This window comes from Solea solea, chromosome 1, assembly GCF_958295425.1.
Source record: "Solea solea chromosome 1, fSolSol10.1, whole genome shotgun sequence".
NCBI lineage: Eukaryota > Metazoa > Chordata > Actinopteri > Pleuronectiformes > Soleidae > Solea > Solea solea.
Window position 1 is genome coordinate 22,689,914 of NC_081134.1, and position 19,333 is coordinate 22,709,246.

At 36.0% G+C, this 19,333-nt stretch overlaps 2 protein-coding genes across 4 annotated transcripts in view; both read left to right on the top strand.

Annotated features, from left to right (window-relative positions):
- Positions 1-4,101, top strand: part of adcy8 (adenylate cyclase 8 (brain)) — a 44,504-nt gene extending 40,403 nt beyond the window's left edge. For all 3 annotated transcript variants that reach the window (XM_058627147.1, XM_058627130.1, XM_058627139.1), the window contains one exon: positions 323-4,101. In XM_058627147.1, coding sequence (XP_058483130.1) covers positions 323-822 — 500 coding nt within the window. In that variant the 3' untranslated portion in view covers positions 823-4,101. The remainder of the gene's footprint in view (positions 1-322) is intronic.
- Positions 4,102-14,078: 9,977 nt separating this feature from the next.
- Positions 14,079-18,571, top strand: LOC131458314 (tripartite motif-containing protein 16-like). Its single transcript, XM_058627323.1, has 2 exons — positions 14,079-15,664; positions 16,250-18,571. Exons 1-2 carry the CDS (start codon positions 14,167-14,169, stop codon positions 16,285-16,287), a joined length of 1,536 nt encoding a protein of 511 aa, XP_058483306.1. The 5' UTR covers positions 14,079-14,166; the 3' UTR covers positions 16,288-18,571.
- Positions 18,572-19,333: the final 762 nt, after the last annotated feature.

The following is a 19,333-nucleotide window of genomic DNA, read 5'->3' on the forward strand; positions in this document are numbered from 1 at the left end:
TCGTGTCACCCGGTGACATTCCGACACTACGAGCTGCACACAGGAAGTGATTTGTTTTATGCCGAGACAGACGGAGGCAGTGGCATCACTGGGCGAGTAAAGTGAAATACAAAGAAGCATACGCGAAAAGTTTCAGAAGTGAATTCGACTGTGATGAAAATATCCACCCGCCCCTGCTCTGCTGCTGTATACACATAAACGCTCTCTTTAGTCAGGTCTGAAGGTCGCAGCAAACAAAAATGTTGCCATTTTAGTTTCTGAAAGAACAGAGGCAGAAAGTGTGACATTGCACAAGAATAAATCATTTGTTTGTTTTTGACAGGTATGGCTCATGGCTCTGTGGTGGCGGGTGTGATCGGCGCCAAGAAGCCACAGTACGACATCTGGGGGAAGACGGTGAATCTGGCCAGCCGAATGGACAGCACAGGCGTGAGTGGTATGATCCAGGTCCCCGAGGATACCTACCTGATCCTCAAGGAACGTGGCTTTGCCTTCGAGTACCGTGGTGAGATCTACGTGAAGGGCATCAGCGAGCAAGAGGGCAAGATCCGCACGCACTTCTTGCATGGTCGGGTACAACCCAATCCACTCATCATGCAGCCACGCAAAATCACTGGCCAGTACTCACTGGCAGCTGTCGTGCTGGGCCTGGTGCAGTCTCTCAACCGGCAGAAGCAAAAGCAGATTCTCAATGAGAACAACAACTCGGGAATCATGAAGGGCCACCACCACTACAACCGCAGGACATTGTTAGCACCCGGTGGCTCTGAAGTGGGAGGGGGACATCACGCTGAAGTAGCCGATAAAACTGAGTTGTCCTGAAAAGCAGACTGGAGATCTAGTTCCACTCAGATTTCTCAGAGGCAGCAAAGCTCTTTAGGCAAAGATCGGCCCAGTGGTTCAGTTAAACCTCAGTGGATTCAACTAAAAAACAGCTGTAACATTATAACAGTAAAACTGCTGACCAATGCATTAGTGAGTTCTTAGTCTGGTTCCAGATCCAGATCAGATTGGGTCGGTGCAGATTCATGGACCTCGTTCAGTCCTGGTATTAACATTCTTCCTCAGTGCTAAGTTCAGGTCTGAACACTCCCAACCCGTCCTGAATGCGTCCTCCGATTCGATCACAGAAAACACATTTGGGGGGAGGTTTAAGAACGCATGTGACCGCACAAGAAACCAACTCTCTGCATGAAAGACATTTTATCATCTCCAGTATTCTGTAGTGATCCACTTTGATCTTATGTGATCCATGGCGATTGCGCATGCTCCCTATAGGACAACATTGTCCAGTCCAGTTGGGGGCGCTCTCTTGTATTGTTTAAAAGAGACTGAAGAAGAAGAAGGGAACCATGGAAACCTGTTTGAGGTTATATAAGAAAGTCTGCTGGTACCAGCAGATGTACAAGTCAGGGCTCAAAGAACACAAGGACATACAAAAGAGAGAGACTGGAGAGACATAGTCATGGGTAAAGAAGATCATTAGAAAACAACTGTGAAACAAGTCTTTACAGATGCAGAATGCAGTATGACCTCTCCCTTACTCTGATTTATTTGTAGCCACCACAGTATTAACACTGACAGTCCAAGGATTTCTTCTTCTACTCTTTTCATCCGTACAACCAGACTCGTTAAAAACACCATTCTGTTCTCGCAAACAGGGACAGGTGAAGCCAGATCCACGTGTGGTCACAGGACACACATTCAGGACGCATTCTAATGCAAGGTGTGGACAGTCCCACTTTTCTTCATCCACATGTGATCAGATCACAAAGGACAGATGTTGATACCAGGTCTGAAAAGGTCCAGAGGTTCATGTGGGTCTCAGGACAAGTGTGGCTGATGTGTGCACAGAGACGTCAACAGAACAAATACATTCCAATACCGTTTTTGGCACACAACATTTCTGGATTTGAGGTTACCTTTTCTTTGACTTCCACAACCTAACTGTGACTCTCCAGAGATACACATGCAGAGGCCTGAAGTCGTCAAACTGCAGACACATTTAAATCCTACAGGGTTTTTTTACTTGTGGTTGATGAATTACATCTGAAAATAAGCACAAATTATGTCATGTTGCAAACTTAAAAGTTGAGTCCCTCGCAGACTGGTAAGAGGTACAGTTCAGTTAGTTCAGTAACCAGGGAACCAAAATAACCTTTTTGGCACCCTACTGTTGGTGTACAATGATGTACCCTCTAATGGGTGGAGGTAGACTCATTGCAGTCCTTTGATTGGTAAATAGAAACCCATCACTTCCGGGCAACAAGGATAATTTATTGGCAGTCGGCACAGTGAGGTTTGCAGTAGTGTAATGTCATGCTATTGACTTGGCTAACGCAGTGGAAATGGAAGCCAGATCTGGATTTACCGTTCTGAACTATGTGGCAGAAAGAAGCTTGAGTGTTGCTGTCAAAAAAACTATTAACAGAATCAAGACCAGACAAGGTAAGAAAAGGTAAGAACAAGACCAGTCCACTGTACAGGAATGCCCAGCCAGGGTCCTGGTTTTAGGCTTGGTCCCTAAAAGTCCTGGGATAAAATATGAAACCCTACAAGCCACCAGCACAACCTTTCATGAGAGAACCTCATACTCAGACTAGTTAGGACAGAAATAATGGCAGATGGTGGTTGAAAGGGTGCTGTGGCCCTTTAAGAGCAGCCATGACTGACCAATTTTTGTTTACCAGATGCCACACTTTTGCGACACTCTCGTGAACTTGTTGTCTTTATGCGTTAATTCTTATACGGTGGTTAGTCTTAGGCTAGCATTTAGCTTAGCAGTGACGTTGTGTAGTAAAATACAACTATGGAAGTGAACGAGATAAACACATCACACTGTTAATCCGCTCCTACTAATCGTGGTGGAAATTCCCTAACCTTGACGCCTGGGTCTGGGGACAACAAACTTGACCTGAAAGAGACTAACAAACATCCAGACGTATGTTCCAGGTTCCTGATGATACACGTTTCTTCCTTAGTTTCACACTGATCTACAGGTTTCAGTCAAATGTATCTGCAAGCCAGCTGAGGTCAGCGAGACACAGATGTCTTCATCCATACATGTGTGTGCAGGGACAAATGTACCCTGGCCTAGGACGTTGTCTATGTGTGGCCCATAATTGTCACCGTACACGAAGGCTCCAGGAAAGTAATACAGACATGTGTTGAACGCCAGATTGTGGCTGAATATCGGAAAAATTAAGATCGTGGATGTAAATAATGCAGGTTACAAACGAACAGCTGGTTTGGGAAAATGTTTCCAGAGGGAACAAAGAGACTCAAACACAGTTCCTAACACCTCAAGGACACACACCTGAATGTAAACAGCAACGGTGTTTATAAGAAAACACCACAGGGCATCTTTATGAGGCTAACGAGCAGGTTAGCTAATTAAAAAGGATAGTTACAAGTTTGTGATGAGCCTGAGACTCACAGGTTGACTTAACAAGAGACTGCAATTAAAATCTATGCCAGTTTAAGTCTACGATAACTTAAGAAGAATATGGTCACTGCTTTGCATATGTAATCAAGCAATTATTTTGTTGAGTTAAGCTAAAATGTCTTTGTCCTTGTGTCTCTCCTGGCAGCCATGTTTACACTAAGAGTCAGCCTTCACGTGTCTCAGGCTACCACACTTGACAAAACCCGAATCACCCCTTTAACCAGGTAAACCAGTTAACTAACCTGTTGACCTTCCATGAACATCAGGTTAGCTAAAACACTTCTCTGGACATTTCCACTGAGGTTTAACTCGACCGGCAAAATCGTTCCCTTCTCCTGAATCAATGCCACTTTCGATGAATGTTTGGAGAACTGAAACTCCACTCCACTATATCTGAAGGGGGCGATGTTGGTGGTAGTGGAGGCAGGGAGGAAGGGTGTCAGGACTGTTTTCATCCACCCTTGCTCTTTTCAATGTGTGTTGGACTGATCTGTTCCTCTCGTGGTTTCCTGTTCCCCTTTTTACATCGCCCTTTTCCTGCCCAAACTCCAGAGACCTTGTCCCGCCCAGACCCTCTCCTGGTGTTGGTATTTCTTTTTTGTATTTCTTTTATATATGACAACACAATAAAAAAAGGGGTCTAATTTTTTATTTAAAGAAAACAAAACGTGTGGTTGTCGTCATTGTTTCCACAACAAGAGTGAAGGAGAGTAAACTTCAGGATGGACTCAAAGTCAAGTTTGGAGGAATTGGATTCCAATTTCTACATAAAGTTCCAAATACTACTTATAATTCCAAAATCTATTTATAATCCCAAAATCTACTTATAATTCCAAAATCTATTTATAATCCCTAAATCTACTTTTAGTTCCAAAATCAATTAATAATTCCAAAATCTATTTATAGTTATAAATTCTTCTTATAGATCCCAAATCTACTTATAGTTATACATTCTACTTAGAGTTCCAAAATCTACTTATAATTTTAAAATCTACTCATAGTTCCAAATTATATTTGAATTTATAAACACTACTGATAGTTCCAAAATCTACTTATAATCCCAAAATCTACTTATAGTTCCACAATATATTTATAGTTTTAAAATCTACTTATAGTTCCAAAATGTACTTATAGTAGAAAAAAATACTTATAATATTAAAATCTACTTATAGTTCCAAAATCTACTCATAATTCCAAAATCTACTTATAGTTCCAAAATCTACTTATAGTTTTAAAATCTACTTATAGTTCCAAAATGTACTTATAATTACAAACCTACTTATAGTTCCAAAGCCTACTTATAATTCCAAGATCTACTTATGGTTCAAAAATCGACTTATAATTCCCAAATCTACTTATAGTTTTAAAATCTACTTATAAATTTAAAATCTAATTATAGTTCCAAAATCTACTTATAATTCCAAAACCTAATTATAGTTTCAAAATCTACTTATAATTCCAAAACCTACTTATAGTTTTAAAATCTTCTTAGTTTTAAAATCGACTATAGTTCCAAAATCTACGTATAGTTTAAAAATCTACTTATAATTCCAAAAGTCTAATTACAATTCCAAAATCTACTTAGAGAACTATTATTAGTTCCAAAATCTACTTATAATTTTAAAATCTACTCATAGTTTCAAAACCTACGTATAGTTTAAAAATCTACTTATAATTCCAGAAGTCTAATTACAATTCCAAAAACTACTTATAGTTTTAAAATTTACTTATAGTTTTAAAATCTACTTATAGTTTAAAAATCTAATTACAATTCCAAAATATAGAGTTCCAAAATCTACTTATAATTTTAAAATCTACTCATAGTTCCAAATTCTATTTATAATCCCAAATTCTACGTATAGTTCCAAATTCTATTTATAATCCCAAAATCTATGTATAGTTCCAAAATCTACTTATAATTCCAAAACCTGCTTATAGTTTTAAAATCTACTTATAATTCCAAAAACTACTTATAGTTTTAAAATTTACTTATAGTTTTAAAATCTACTTATAGTTTAAAAATCTAATTACAATTCCAAAATGTAGAGTTCCAAAATCTACTTATAATTTTAAAATCTACTCATAGTTCCAAATTCTATTTATAATCCCAAATTCTACGTATAGTTCCAAATTCTATTTATAATCCCAAAATCTATGTATAGTTCCAAAATCTACTTATAATTCCAAAACCTGCTTATAGTTTTAAAATCTACTTACAGTTTTAAAATCTACTTATAATTCCAAAACCTACTTATAGTTTTAAAATCTACTTATGATTCCAAAACCTACTTATAGTTTTAAAATCTACTTAGGTTTTAAAATCTACTTATAGTTTAAAAATCTAATTACAATGTACTTAGAGTTCCAAAATCTACTTATAATTTTAAAATCTACTCATAGTTCCAAATTATATTTGAATTTATAAATACTACTGATAGTTCCAAAATCTATTTATAATCCCAAAATCTACTTATAGTTCCACAATCTATTTATAGTTTTAAAATCTACTTATAGTTCCAAAATGTACTTATAGTAGAAAAAAATACTTATAATATTAAAATCTACTTATAGTTCCAAAATCTACTCATAATTCCAAAATCTACTTATAGTTCCAAAATCTACTTATAGTTTTAAAATCTACTTAAAGTTCCAAAATGTACTTACAGTTTAGAAATGTACTTATATTCCAAAACCTACTTATAATTGCAAACCTACTTGTAGTTTTAAAATCTATTCATAGTTTTAAAATCTACTTATAGTTCCAAAATCTACTTATAGTTAAAACATTTACTTATAGTTAAAACATTTACTTATAATTCCAAAACCTACTTATTGTTCCAAAATCGACTTATAATTACAAACCTACTTATAGTTCCAAAATGTACATATATTTCCAAAGCCTACTTATACTTTTAAAATCTTCTAAAAGTTTTAAAATCTACTTATAGTTCCAAAATCTACTTTTAGTTTAAAAATCTATTTATAATTCCAAAAATCTAATTACAATTCCAAAATTTACTTAGAGTTCCAAAATCTACTTATAGTTAAAAATCTATTTATAATTCCAAAAATCTAATTACAATTCCAAAAATCTAATTACAATTCCAAAATTTACTTAGAGTTCCAAAATCTACTTATAATTTTAAAATCTACTCATAGTTCCAAATTATATTTAAATGTATAAATTCTACTGATAGTTCCAAAATCTACTTATAATTCCCAAATTTACTTATAATTCTAAATTTTATTTATAATCCCAAAATCTACTTATAATTCTAAACTTTACTTATAATCCCAAAATCTACTTGTAGTTCCAAAATATATTTATAGTTTTAACAACTACTTATAGTTCCAAAATGTACATATATTTCCAAAGCCTACTTATACTTTTAAAATCTTCTAAAAGTTTTAAAATCTACTTATAGTTCCAAAATCTACTTATAGTTTAAAAATCTATTTATAATTCCAAAAATCTAATTACAATTCCAAAATGTACTTAGAGTTCCAAAATCTACTTATAGTTTAAAAATCTATTTATAATTCCAAAATTTACTTAGAGTTCCAAAATCTACTTATAATTTTTAAATCTACTCATAGTTCCAAATTATATTTAAATGTATAAATTCTACTGATAGTTCCAAAATCTACTTATAATTCCCAAATCTTTTTATAATTCTAATTTTACTTATAATCCCAAAATCTACTTATAATTCTAAATTTTACTTATAATCCCAAAATCTACTTGTAGTTCCAAAATCTATTTATAGTTTTAAGAACTACTTATAGTTCCAAAATCGACTTATAATTACAAAACCTACTTATAGTTTTAAAATCTACTTATAATACCAAAACCTACTTATAATTCCAAGATCTACTTATAGTTCCAAAATCGACTTATAATTACAAAACTACTTATAGTTTAAAAATGTACTTATAGTTCCAAAATGTACTTATAGTTTAAAAATCTTCTAAAAGTTTTAAAATCTACTTATAGTTCCAAAATGTACTTATAATTCCAAAACCTACTGATAGTTTTAAAATCTACTTACAATTCCAAAATCTACTTATAGTTCCAAAATCTACTTATACTTCCAAAACCTACTTATAGTTTAAAAATGTACTTAAAGTTTTAAAATCTACTTAATGTTCAAAAATCTACTTATAATTCCAAAATCTATTTAGAGTTCCAAAATCTACTTATAATTCCAAAACTTACTTATAGTTCCAAAGCCTACTTCTAGTTTTACAATCTACTTAAAGTTTTAAAATCTACTTAGAGTTTTAAAATCTACTTATAGTTCCAAAATGTACTTATAGTTTTAAAATCTACTTATAATTCCAAAACCTACTTATAGTTTTAAAATCTACTTACAATTCCAAAACCTACTTATAGTTCCAAAATCTATTTAGAGTTCCAAAATCTACTTATAATTCCAAAATCTACTTATACTGCCAAAATCTAATTTTCATTCCAAAACCTACTTATAGTTTTAAAATCTACTTATTGTTTTAAAATCTACTTATAATTCCATAAAATACTTATAGTTTTAAAATCTACTTATGGTTCCAAAATGTACATATAATTCCAAAACCTACTTATAGTTTCAAAATCTACTTAGAATTTTAAAATCTACTTATAGTTCCAAAAATCGACTTATAATTCCAAAACCTACTTATAGTTTTAAAATCTACTTATAGTTTTAAAATCTTCTTATAATTCCAAAACCTACTTATAGTTCCAAAATGTACTTATAGTTTAAAAATCTACTTATAATTTTAAAATCTACTTGTAGCTCCAAAATCGACTTATACTTGCAAAAACCTATTTATAGCTTTAAAATCTACTTATAATGCGAAAACCTACTTATAGTTTTAAAATCTTCTTATAGTCTTAAAATCTACTTATTATTCCAAAATCTACTTATAGTTTTAAAATCTACTTATTATTCCAAAACCTACTTAGAGTTTTAAAATCTACTTATAATTCCAAAACCTACTTATAGTTTTAAAATCTACTTAGAGTTTAAAGAACCACTTATAGTTCCAAAATGTACTTATAATTCCAAAACCTACTTATAGTTCCAAAATGTACTTATAATTCCAAAACCTAGTTATAGTTCCAAAATGTACTTATAATTCCAAAACCTAGTTATAGTTCCAAAATGTACTTATAATTCCAAAACCTACTTATAGTTCCAAAATGTACTTATAATTCCAAAACCCACTTATAGTTCCAAAATGTACTTATAATTCCAAAACCTACGAATAGTTCCAAAGCCTACTTATAGTTCCAAAACCTACTTATAGTTCCAAAATGTACTTATAATTACAAAACCTACTAATATGTCCAAAGCCTACTTATAGTTCCAAAATCTACTTATAGTTTAAAAATCTACTTATAATTCCAAAACCTACTTATAGTTCCAAAACCTACTTAGAGTTCCAAGATCTACTTATAATTCCAAAACCTACTTATAGTTCCAAAATCTACTTATACTTCCAAAATCTACTTTTAATTCCAAAACCTACTTTTAGTTTTAAAATCTACTTATAATTCCAAAAACTACTTATAGTTTTAAAATCTACTTATGGTTCCAAAATGTACATATAATTCCAAAACCTACTTATAGTTTTAAAATCTACTTACAATTCCAAAATCTACTTATAGTTCCAAAACCTACTTATAGTTTCAAAATCTACTTATAGTTTCAAAATCTACTTATAGTTCCAAAATCGACTCATAATTCCAAAACCAACTTATAGTTTTAAAATCTACTTATAGTTTTAAAATCTACTTTTAATTCTAAAAACTACTTATAGTTTTAAAAACTATTTATAGTTTTACAATCTACTTTTAATTCCAAAACCTACATATAGTTCCAAAATCTACTTATAGTTCCAAAACCTACTTATAGTACCTGCAACACCGGTATCTGAGAAAGACCAACAGAGAGAGGACCAGGGAATGGAGCGATATGAAGGTGGAAAGCGCAATAACAAAGAAACTCATGGTTGGGCTGCGATCCGACGTCTCAACAATCCTCGAGCACATGAAAAGGATGGAGAAGAAAAGCGAGGCGAATCCTACGGATGAAATAGATGACTAAAGTGAAAAAAAAAAATAATAATAATAATAATAATAATAATATGATGCAGTGCCCTCTATTGATTGGATTGATTGGATTATTTGTGACTTTTGGGAAGTGGAATATGCCAGGCAACAAGTCGAGAATGTCATGGACACATGAATAAACACACATGGAGTCTGAGTTGACTGTCTAGAGCTAGACTATATCTCTGAGTTCTATCGGATGCTGAAACATGTTTTCCTTGTCAAAATGTCATAAGAAAAAAAAAAAAAAAAAAAAAAGGAAACGAAATGTATGATGATAATGGGGGCGGGACTAGTCAAGCTTTGCTTCTCCCGCATTCCCTTTCGGTTATGTATATTGTGTGAACTGCACTGTTATGTGATGAGTGATCTAAACGTCATGACCGAAATAAATAAATAAATAAATAGTTCCAAAATCTACTTATAGTTCCAAAATCTACTTATAGTTTAAAAATCTACTTATAATTTTAAAATTTACTTATAGCTTTAAAATCTACTTATAATTCGAAAACCTACTTATAGTTTTAAAATCTACATATAGTTCCAAAATGTACTTAAAGTTCCTAAATGTACTTAAAGTTCCTAAATGTACTAATAATTCCAAAACCTACTTATAGTTTCAAAATCTACTTATAGTTTTAAAATATACTTATTATTCCAAAACCTACTTATAGTTGTAAACTCTACTTAGAGTTACTTAGCGTCTGACACAAGAATCAAAGCCAACAATGTCCAATTGTTAATTAAAGTTAAAAGACTGAAAAATCCTGAAAACATGCATTAAAAGCCAACATTCAACGAGGAGTCTGGTGGATTTAGAGACAGCACTGCAGAAAGCCAGAAATAAGAATGAAGGTTTGTTTTCCAGGCAGAAATAATCACTCAAACTGCAGTATGTTTTTAAGTCCACTAGATGGCAGCAGACACCAAGACACCATCCTATAGTCATTCACAGAGGACAGAGTTTCAAACATTTAACAGGCGTTTTACAATTTTTCTCAGTCGCTTTGGTGCTTTTCTCACATCACTATTAACATTTGCACAGCAGTAAGTGCATTTCTCAAAACAATTAGTGCAAACTGCAAAACCTAGTGGATAACCTGCAAAAGCACATCACTTGCTCAAAATGGATTGTCCATTTCTCAAAAGCAAGTATTCATGTCAATGAAACTGACAGTGTCATCAAAATGAGAAGTATTGACACCATCGTTTATGAACAAGATAGTCAAATGGCTTTGTCAAGTTTTCATTATGACAGTGTATTCTCTGTGTTTTCCAATGCAAAAAAAGGTCAGAACTCGGTGACACTACCTGATAATGCTCAAGTCAGCCCTATACACGACTTGTACAGCCATTTGAAAACTACAGTAAGGTTACACATTGCTTTAGTTCTCCAGCATTGTGCAAAAGAAAAATACACTACAGTCACTTATTTAGAACAAACATAAGAAACACCCTTTTAGTAGAGCTGTGCACAAATGTGAGGCTGTCATTCAATCCTATGTGGTGCAGAGTAATGTACAGTTAAAATGAGATGGTTGATTACTGTCCAATACTATACATACCTGTATAACATAACTACAAAATGTTTGAATGATTGAATTCACAGTGGTTCTTCCAACATTTGGTTGCACCCTCCGACCAGCCTCAGCCATTGTGAGGCCATGATTGACAACATGGTCCACAACTGTAGCCCTAATTTCATTAGGAATTTGCCTATGTATGTGGCCTCTTCTCCCTCTTCCCCTGTTTTGTCCCCTTCCCTTTCCCCTTCCTCCCCGCATCCTCACCCCTCTCCCACGATGCTGACCTTCCATTTCTGTGTCACAGAATTGTAGAAATGGTAGTGAGGGTTCATGGGATTCATCCCTGAGTGACTGTGAACAAATGGCTTGTCATTGGTAACACCCCCTCGTGAGCGAAAGCTGAAGTTCATCTGAGAGCAATTGTTCCAGGAAAAAATTATAAAGAAAAGTATAAAATTAGCTTGACAGAATTTGATAACTAGTTCAACAATTTTGTATGTAATGACTCAAGCAATGAAATGAAGACTGTTAGTTTTATTGGGAACGACTATTTAGTATCCATAAGTATAGTTCATTTTGACTGACATGACATAAGCAAATGATGTTATAAAACAGCAGAGAATTGTATGAAAGCAACTGATACATGTCCTAAAGCATTTGCAATTTCTTCAGAGGAAGGAGAAATTGCTACTATGATGTGCACAAATGACTAAATGTTGTGGAGGTTGAACTAATAGTTATGAGAATTTTCATTCTGATCTGAGAAAAGCACCAAAGCGACTGAGAAAAACTGTAAGTCATTACATAGATTTTTTTTACATATCAAAGCTTAAGTTTGTTTGGAAGAATGGACAAGGACTTAATCTCACTGTTAGACAGACTTTTCCAACAGGAAACTGAAGTTTGCAAAGTGCTCACTCTCCCACACTAAAGTCCTTAGAGAAAAACAGTGATTTCAGCTTGTAAGGAGCCGCAAGTGTTTTTCTCTAATCAACATTAAATAATTTTTACAATCAAAATGAAAGGTGTATGAGACGTGTGGTCATAGCAACATCTCCGGTGTCTTCATGATGGACAAACATAAAGGTTAAGTCCACATTCTTCTCCTCCGTGCACCATGCAGACGTACGTGAAGAGAAGCCTTTCATTCTACCATCAAACCCACCGTTATATAAAAAACAGACTTGTAAGCCTGTTGCTAGGCAACACGGTGGAGAGTCTGGCTGGGCCCTGGCTGCGTGTGTCTAAATGGGTCAGTGAGGACAAAAGGACAGATTTCAGACGTTCCTAGAACTATTCTGGTCTGCACTCACCAACAGCAGGTGGTGCCAACGATGACTGTGACAGGAGGAAATATACTTTACATACTTTAAAGTGATAATTCAGGGTTTTCAGTTTTCTTTGAAGCCTGACTGAACTCTGACGGCAGGAAACTCACAAATACTGTGGTTTCAAAGGGAAAATTCCTGCTAAATTTCCAGAAACTTTCAAATAACTTAAACCATTACATTAAATAATGTAAACGTAAACCGCACACTCTCACACACCAAAGTCCACGGAGAAAGTCAGTGAATTTAATATCACAGCTAAAATCATTGATTTTCTCTCTGGCCTTTGGTGTGGTGTGAGTGAGTGGTTTACAAATTTCCTGTTGGAAAAAGGCTAATGTTCAGGAGCAGTGTTGGGGAGTAACGAATTACATGTGACGACGTTCCGTAATTTATTACAAAATGTACATAATTGTAATCCGTTTCATTACTGGGAGAAAATGTATCATTAAATTAAAGTTGCTTGTGGAAATTTCCATGATTACAATTTTGGTTACATTTTAAAAATCGATGCAAAAGCTTCTGATTTATCAAATAGTTTTTTTCATATCAACATCCTCCTTCTAAAGCCGACACTTGTGATTGGCTCTCTCAGGTCATGTGACATTCTGCCACTTGACTCAGTCGACTTTACGACAGTCAGCAGCAACAATGTCGGAGGCGCAGACGTTCCTGGGTTGGAAATAAAAAAAACACTTCATACAGACAGAAGATAACAAACATTTTAGTACAACGTAAAGAGCAGTGAAGGTGTCGGAGGACACATCTAAAGCTATGTAGCCTACTAGCCTGTAACTGCAAGCACTCACAGACAATAACATGGGGAAGAAGTGCTAACCTTCCGTGTGTCTTTTCAGGCCTCGCAGGTTAAATGATGACAAAGTCAGCTTTAGTTTCTGATCATTTCTGATGCAACAACAGTGAACAATGAAGTCAGATTTAGCCTAACCATTAGTCTCAAACATGAGATTGTTTTTCCAAATATGACCTCGAAGCGCCACCTTGTGGTGCAATCTTTATTAGTTTATGTGAGATTTTGAAAAGATTAGACCAGGGGCCCATTTCAGAAAGCAGGTTCAACAAACTCTAAGTTGACCAACTCTGAGCAGTCAAACTCTTGAGTTTTGGGTTTCAGAACAGCTGATCAGCATTAGTTCAATCATCTCTGAGTATGTTCACTCTGAGTTAGGCATGTGCGTTGGGAATGAAAAAAGCAATCATCAATGGAGCTCTGATACTACGATTCACCATGGCAACGGGTAAACAAAGAACACAGCCTCCATTTTAATCCAGTTGAGCAGAAAGATTAACACATGTCAGTGACCATGACATTAATGAGGCATGAGCTCCCCTGGAAACATGATTTGTGAAATTTGGGGGGGGGGGAGATTTGATTCAGACGTGGCGATATGTGCTGACTTAAGGCAAGTGTACAGGCTTGTAATAATGGCTGTGTTGAGTTGAGTATGCACCTAAACCGTGTCGTGCCGTGGCGAGAAGAGCCACAAGTCTTTGCTCTGAGGCACGCGCAAGCATAATGTTAACAATGAGGAAATATAATTAACTCAAACTGATCCTCTACCAGGAATGAAGCTGAACCTGTAAACTCCTCCTCTGATGATGATGCTGATCTCCAACATAATCAGGTTTTCTTTGACAGGCTGAGCAGTTCATGATCGGACAGAACAACAAGAAGAGACCGTTTAGATCTTTTGTGAGTTTGACGGAGACTGAGATTCACTTCAGTGACGAGAAATGGCTCAGAGAGGAAATCAGCTGGACCGAGAAAGATTCTGCTGTTCGATGTGTTTGGATCTTCTGAAGGATCCGGTGACTCTTTCCTGTGGACACAGCTACTGTATGACCTGTATCAACAACCACTGGGACAAAGAGGATGAGAGGATGATCTACAGCTGTCCTCAGTGTAGAGAGACCTTCAGACTGAGACCTGACCTGAAGAAAAACACCATGTTAGCAGATTTAGTGGAGGAGTTGAAGAAGACTGACGTTCACGCTGCTCCTGCTGATCACTGCTATGCTGGAGCTGAAGATGTGGCCTGTGATGTCTGCACTGGCAGGAAATACAAAGCTCTGAAGTCCTGTTTGGTTTGTTTGGCCTCTTACTGTGAGGAACATCTCCAGCCTCATCATCAGTCACCTCCATTAAAGAAACACAAGCTCGTGGAGCCCTCCAAGAACCTCCAGGAGAACATCTGCCCTCTTCATGACGAGGTGATGAAGATGTTTTGCCTTACTGATCAGCAGTGTATCTGTTATCTCTGCTCTGTGGACGAACATAAAGACCATGACACGGTCTCAGCTGCAGCAGAAAGGAAGCAGAAGCAGAAGGAGCTGGAGCTGAGTCTAGAAGAAACCCAGCAGAGACTCCAGGACAGAGAGAAGGGTGAGGAGGTGCTGGATCAGGAGGTAAAGGCAGTCAGTCTCTCTGCTGATAAAGCAGTGAACGACACTGACAAGATCTTCACTGAGATGATTGATGTCCTGCAGATAAGAAGCTCTAAGGTGAAGCAGCAGATCAGATCCAAGCAGGAAACTGAAGTGAGTCGAGTCAAAGACGTTCAGAAGAAGCTGCAGCAGGAGATCACTGAGCTGAAGAGGAGAGAAGCTGAACTGAAGCAGCTTCTGAACTCAGAGGATCACACCCAGTTTCTCCTCAACTACCGCTCACTGTCAGCACTCAGTCCATCTACACACTCGTCCACCATCAACATCCAACCTCAAAGATACTTTGAGGACATGATGGCAGCTGTGGCAAAGGTCAGAGGTCAACTACAGGATGTTCTGACTGGGACATGGACAAACCTCTCGCTGACAGTGACTCCAGATGATGCTTTACTGCCACAACCAGAACAAAAGACCAGAGCTGAATTCCTCATATATTCACAGGAAATCACACTGGATCCAGACACAGCTCACACACAGCTGTTTTTATCTGAGGGAAACAGAAAAGTGACATTAATGAATGAAAAACAGTCTTATCCACATCACACAGACAGATTCACTGATTGGCGTCAGGTCCTGAGTAAAGAGAGTCTGACTGGGCGCTGTTACTGGGAGGTGAAGTGGAGAGGAGCAGGAGGAGCTAATGTCGCAGTGACGTACAAGAACATCAGCAGATCAGGAAGATCACAAGAATGTGGATTTGGAAACAACGACAAATCTTGGGCTTTGTATTGTGCCAACTTCCGTTGTGACTTTTATCACAAAAGTATCAAGACTAAAGTCATGAAAGGTGGGTTCTCCAGAGTAGGAGTTTACCTGGACCACAGTGCAGGTCTTCTGTCCTTCTACAGAGTCTCTGACACCATGACTCTGCTCCACACAGTCCAGACCACATTCACTCAGCCTCTCTATGCTGGAGTCTGGCTTGATTTACCTGGAGACATAGCAGATTTCTGTAAACTCAAAAAAAATAAACTCTGTGTTTAAATCTCTGACATCTCACTGCTGTGATCACCTGTCAATCATTGTGGGCGGGTCCTTTGGTTGTCTCGTTGTGTTGATGTTTTGAGTTTGTTGATTATCTCAGTGCTTGTGATGACTTTTCTCCACATGAAAATCCCAAACTTCTTTTTAAGTATAAGTACTACAAAACGTTACCATTGTGGCCAAAAAACATTTAGAACCAAACAAAACGGGGCTTTCATTTTGAAAATAACGCTTTTAATGTTGGAACGGGGTCTGACTTCCTGCTTAAAGTTATTTCTAACAGTGTCTATCTAGTGTCAGCTTAAATTTAGCTTAATTATGACTTTGCTAACAGTGTCTATCTAATGTCAGCCTAAAGCTTAATTATGACGTTGCTATATATACACAGAATATGCAACCACTGGGACAAAGAGGATGAGAGGATGATCTACAGCTGTCCTCAGTGTAGAGAGACCTTCAGACTGAGACCTGACCTGAAGAAAAACACCATGTTAGCAGATTTAGTGGAGGAGTTGAAGAAGACTGACGTTCACGCTGCTCCTGCTGATCACTGCTATGCTGGAGCTGAAGATGTGGCCTGTGATGTCTGCACTGGCAGGAAATACAAAGCTCTGAAGTCCTGTTTGGTTTGTTTGGCCTCTTACTGTGAGGAACATCTCCAGCCTCATCATCAGTCACCTCCATTAAAGAAACACAAGCTCGCGGAGCCCTCCAAGAACCTCCAGGAGAACATCTGCCCTCTTCATGACGAGGTGATGAAGATGTTTTGCCGTACTGATCAGCAGTGTATCTGTTATCTCTGCTCTGTGGACGAACATAAAGACCATGACACGGTCTCAGCTGCAGCAGAAAGGAAGCAGAAGCAGAAGGAGCTGGAGCTGAGTCTAGAAGAAACCCAGCAGAGAGAAGGGTGAGGAGGTGCTGGATCAGGAGGTAAAGGCAGTCAGTCTCTCTGCTGATAAAGCAGTGAACGACACTGACAAGATCTTCACTGAGATGATTGATGTCCTGCAGATAAGAAGCTCTAAGGTGAAGCTTAATTATGACGTTGCTATATATACACAGAATATGCTAACAGCATATATATGTTTATATATATATGTATATATATATATACATATATATATATATGGAGAGAGAGAGAGAGAGAGAGAGAGAGAGAGACATGTATATACTGCCAAATGAGTAATCATTTGAAAAATTTTGATTTTTTTTTGGGAATTGGGATCTTTGGGATATTTTAATTATCTTTCAGGTAAATATTATACATAATAAATAAATGAAATAACAGTAAACCCTCTTCAGCTTGTTTTTTAAAATGAAATAAATTACTATTTAACAGAAATGATTAGTGTGAACCTACGTCTCTTACTCTTAAAGTTAAAATCCTTGTTTATCAACACGCATATGTATATTACTTTTTGTTGAAATGTTGATTTTTCCTGATCTTTTATTTCTTACTGTTCCGTCTGGTTTCGTATGCAAACTGGGGTTCCTAAATTGAGTTTTGGAAAGTGAATTAATTGTACAAATAAAATGGCTTTTTTTTATTATTTATTTTTAATTATTGGAGTCCATTTTGTTAAAAAGAACAACATTAAAGCAGGGAAATCCCATTTCATTGCCATTTTTAAAATACTGTGTTGTTCGGCTCTTTGTCTCTTACTTTTGTTTGAAATGTGTCTTTCAGTGTTGAGCCCTCAGCGTGTTCAAATGTTTGACATAATTATATTAATTGTGGCTTATTAGTGCATATCCTACCTGACAACATACTATGACAATGACTTTACAAGAGGCTCAAAATACGTTCTAAAAAAAAAAAAAAGGGACCAAACTACATCAATCTAGTCTTCAAAGAAATTTGTATTTATTTTACCCACAACATTAAATTTACCTGGAGACAGAGCTCACTTCTGTCCACTCAAGTTTCACGAGCAGGACTTTAAAAAAAAAACAAAAAAAAAAACTCTCTGGTCTCATTGCTGTGATCGCCTGTCAATCAGACACTGTGGGCAGGTCCTTTGGCATCATATAATTAACTCAAACCGATCCTCTACCAGGAATGAAGCTGAACCTGTAAACTCCTCCTCTGATGATGATGCTGATCTTCAACATAATCAGGTTTTCTTTGACAGGCTGAGCAGTTCATGATCGGACAGAACAACAAGAAGAGACCGTTTAGATCTTTTGTGAGTTTGACGGAGACTGAGATTCACTTCAGTGACGAGAAATGGCTCAGAGAGGAAATCAGCTGGACCGAGAAAGATTCTGCTGTTCGATGTGTTTGGATCTTCTGAAGGATCCGGTGACTCTTTCCTGTGGACACAGCTACTGTATGACCTGTATCAACAACCACTGGGACAAAGAGGATGAGAGGATGATCTACAGCTGTCCTCAGTGTAGAGAGACCTTCAGACTGAAATGAAATGAATTACTATTTAACAGAAATGATTAGTGTGAACCTACGTCTCTTACTCTTAAAGTTAAAATCCTTGTTTATCAACACTCATATGTATATTACTTTTTGTTGAAATGTTGATTTTTCCTGATCTTTTATTTCTTACTGTTCCGTCTGGTTTCGTATGCAAACGGGTTCCTAAATTGAGTTTTGGAAAGTGAATTAATTGTACAAATAAAATGTTTTTTTTTATTATTTATTTTTAATTATTGGAGTCCATTTTGTTAAAAAGAACAACATTAAAGCAGGGAAATCCCATTTCATTGCCATTTTTAAAATACTGTGTTGTTCGGCTCTTTGTCTCTTACTTTTGTTTGAAATGTGTCTTTCAGCGTTGAGCCCTCAGCGTGTTCAAATGTTTGACATAATTATATTAATTGTGGCTTATTAGTCCATATCCTACCTGACAACATACTATGACAATGACTTTACAAGAGGCTCAAAATACATTCTAAAAAAAAAAAGTCTAGTCTTCAAAAAAATTTGTATTTATTTTACCCACAATAACAACATTAAAGTGTAATTATGTCACATAACTATTATCTTAAAGTTAGCCTATCTATTGTTAGCATAGAGTTAGCTAAATGATGACTTTGCTAACAGCTTATCTGTCGCTCTACACTAAAATGTTTGTCCATGGTAATCACACACAAGTAAAATGATAATAATAATGTCAGTGAAATATTTGTGACATTATTGAGACAATGAAGACGTCCGTGTGTCTCCTGTCTGTCCTCTGACAGTCACACAAAGAAGAGATTGCAGTGAACAGTGACTCTGCACAATTTCAAGATTCCTTCACCACGAAGTGCGCAGAGTTTGTGCGTCGTGACGTCACCCTGTGTTGTTACAGAACATGACGAAGCAACAAAAAGTAAAAAAATAAATAAATAGAACACGACGAAGCAGGAAAAAAAACAACTGACGTGTCGTTTTTCGTATTATGTGTGTGCTTGTTGAACAAGTGGGGTGATACATGACTTCTTGTCCGCTGAAAACCCGTAAAAGACAAAG

Bases quoted from the DNA above. Each gene is read 5' to 3' on its own strand.
- LOC131458314 (XM_058627323.1), top strand. From the start codon at position 14,167: ATGGCTCAGAGAGGAAATCAGCTGGACCGAGAAAGATTCTGCTGTTCG. The intron at 15,665-16,249 runs GTGGGTTCTCCA...ATATATACACAG, and splicing joins CAAGACTAAAGTCATGAAAG to AATATGCAACCACTGGGACA.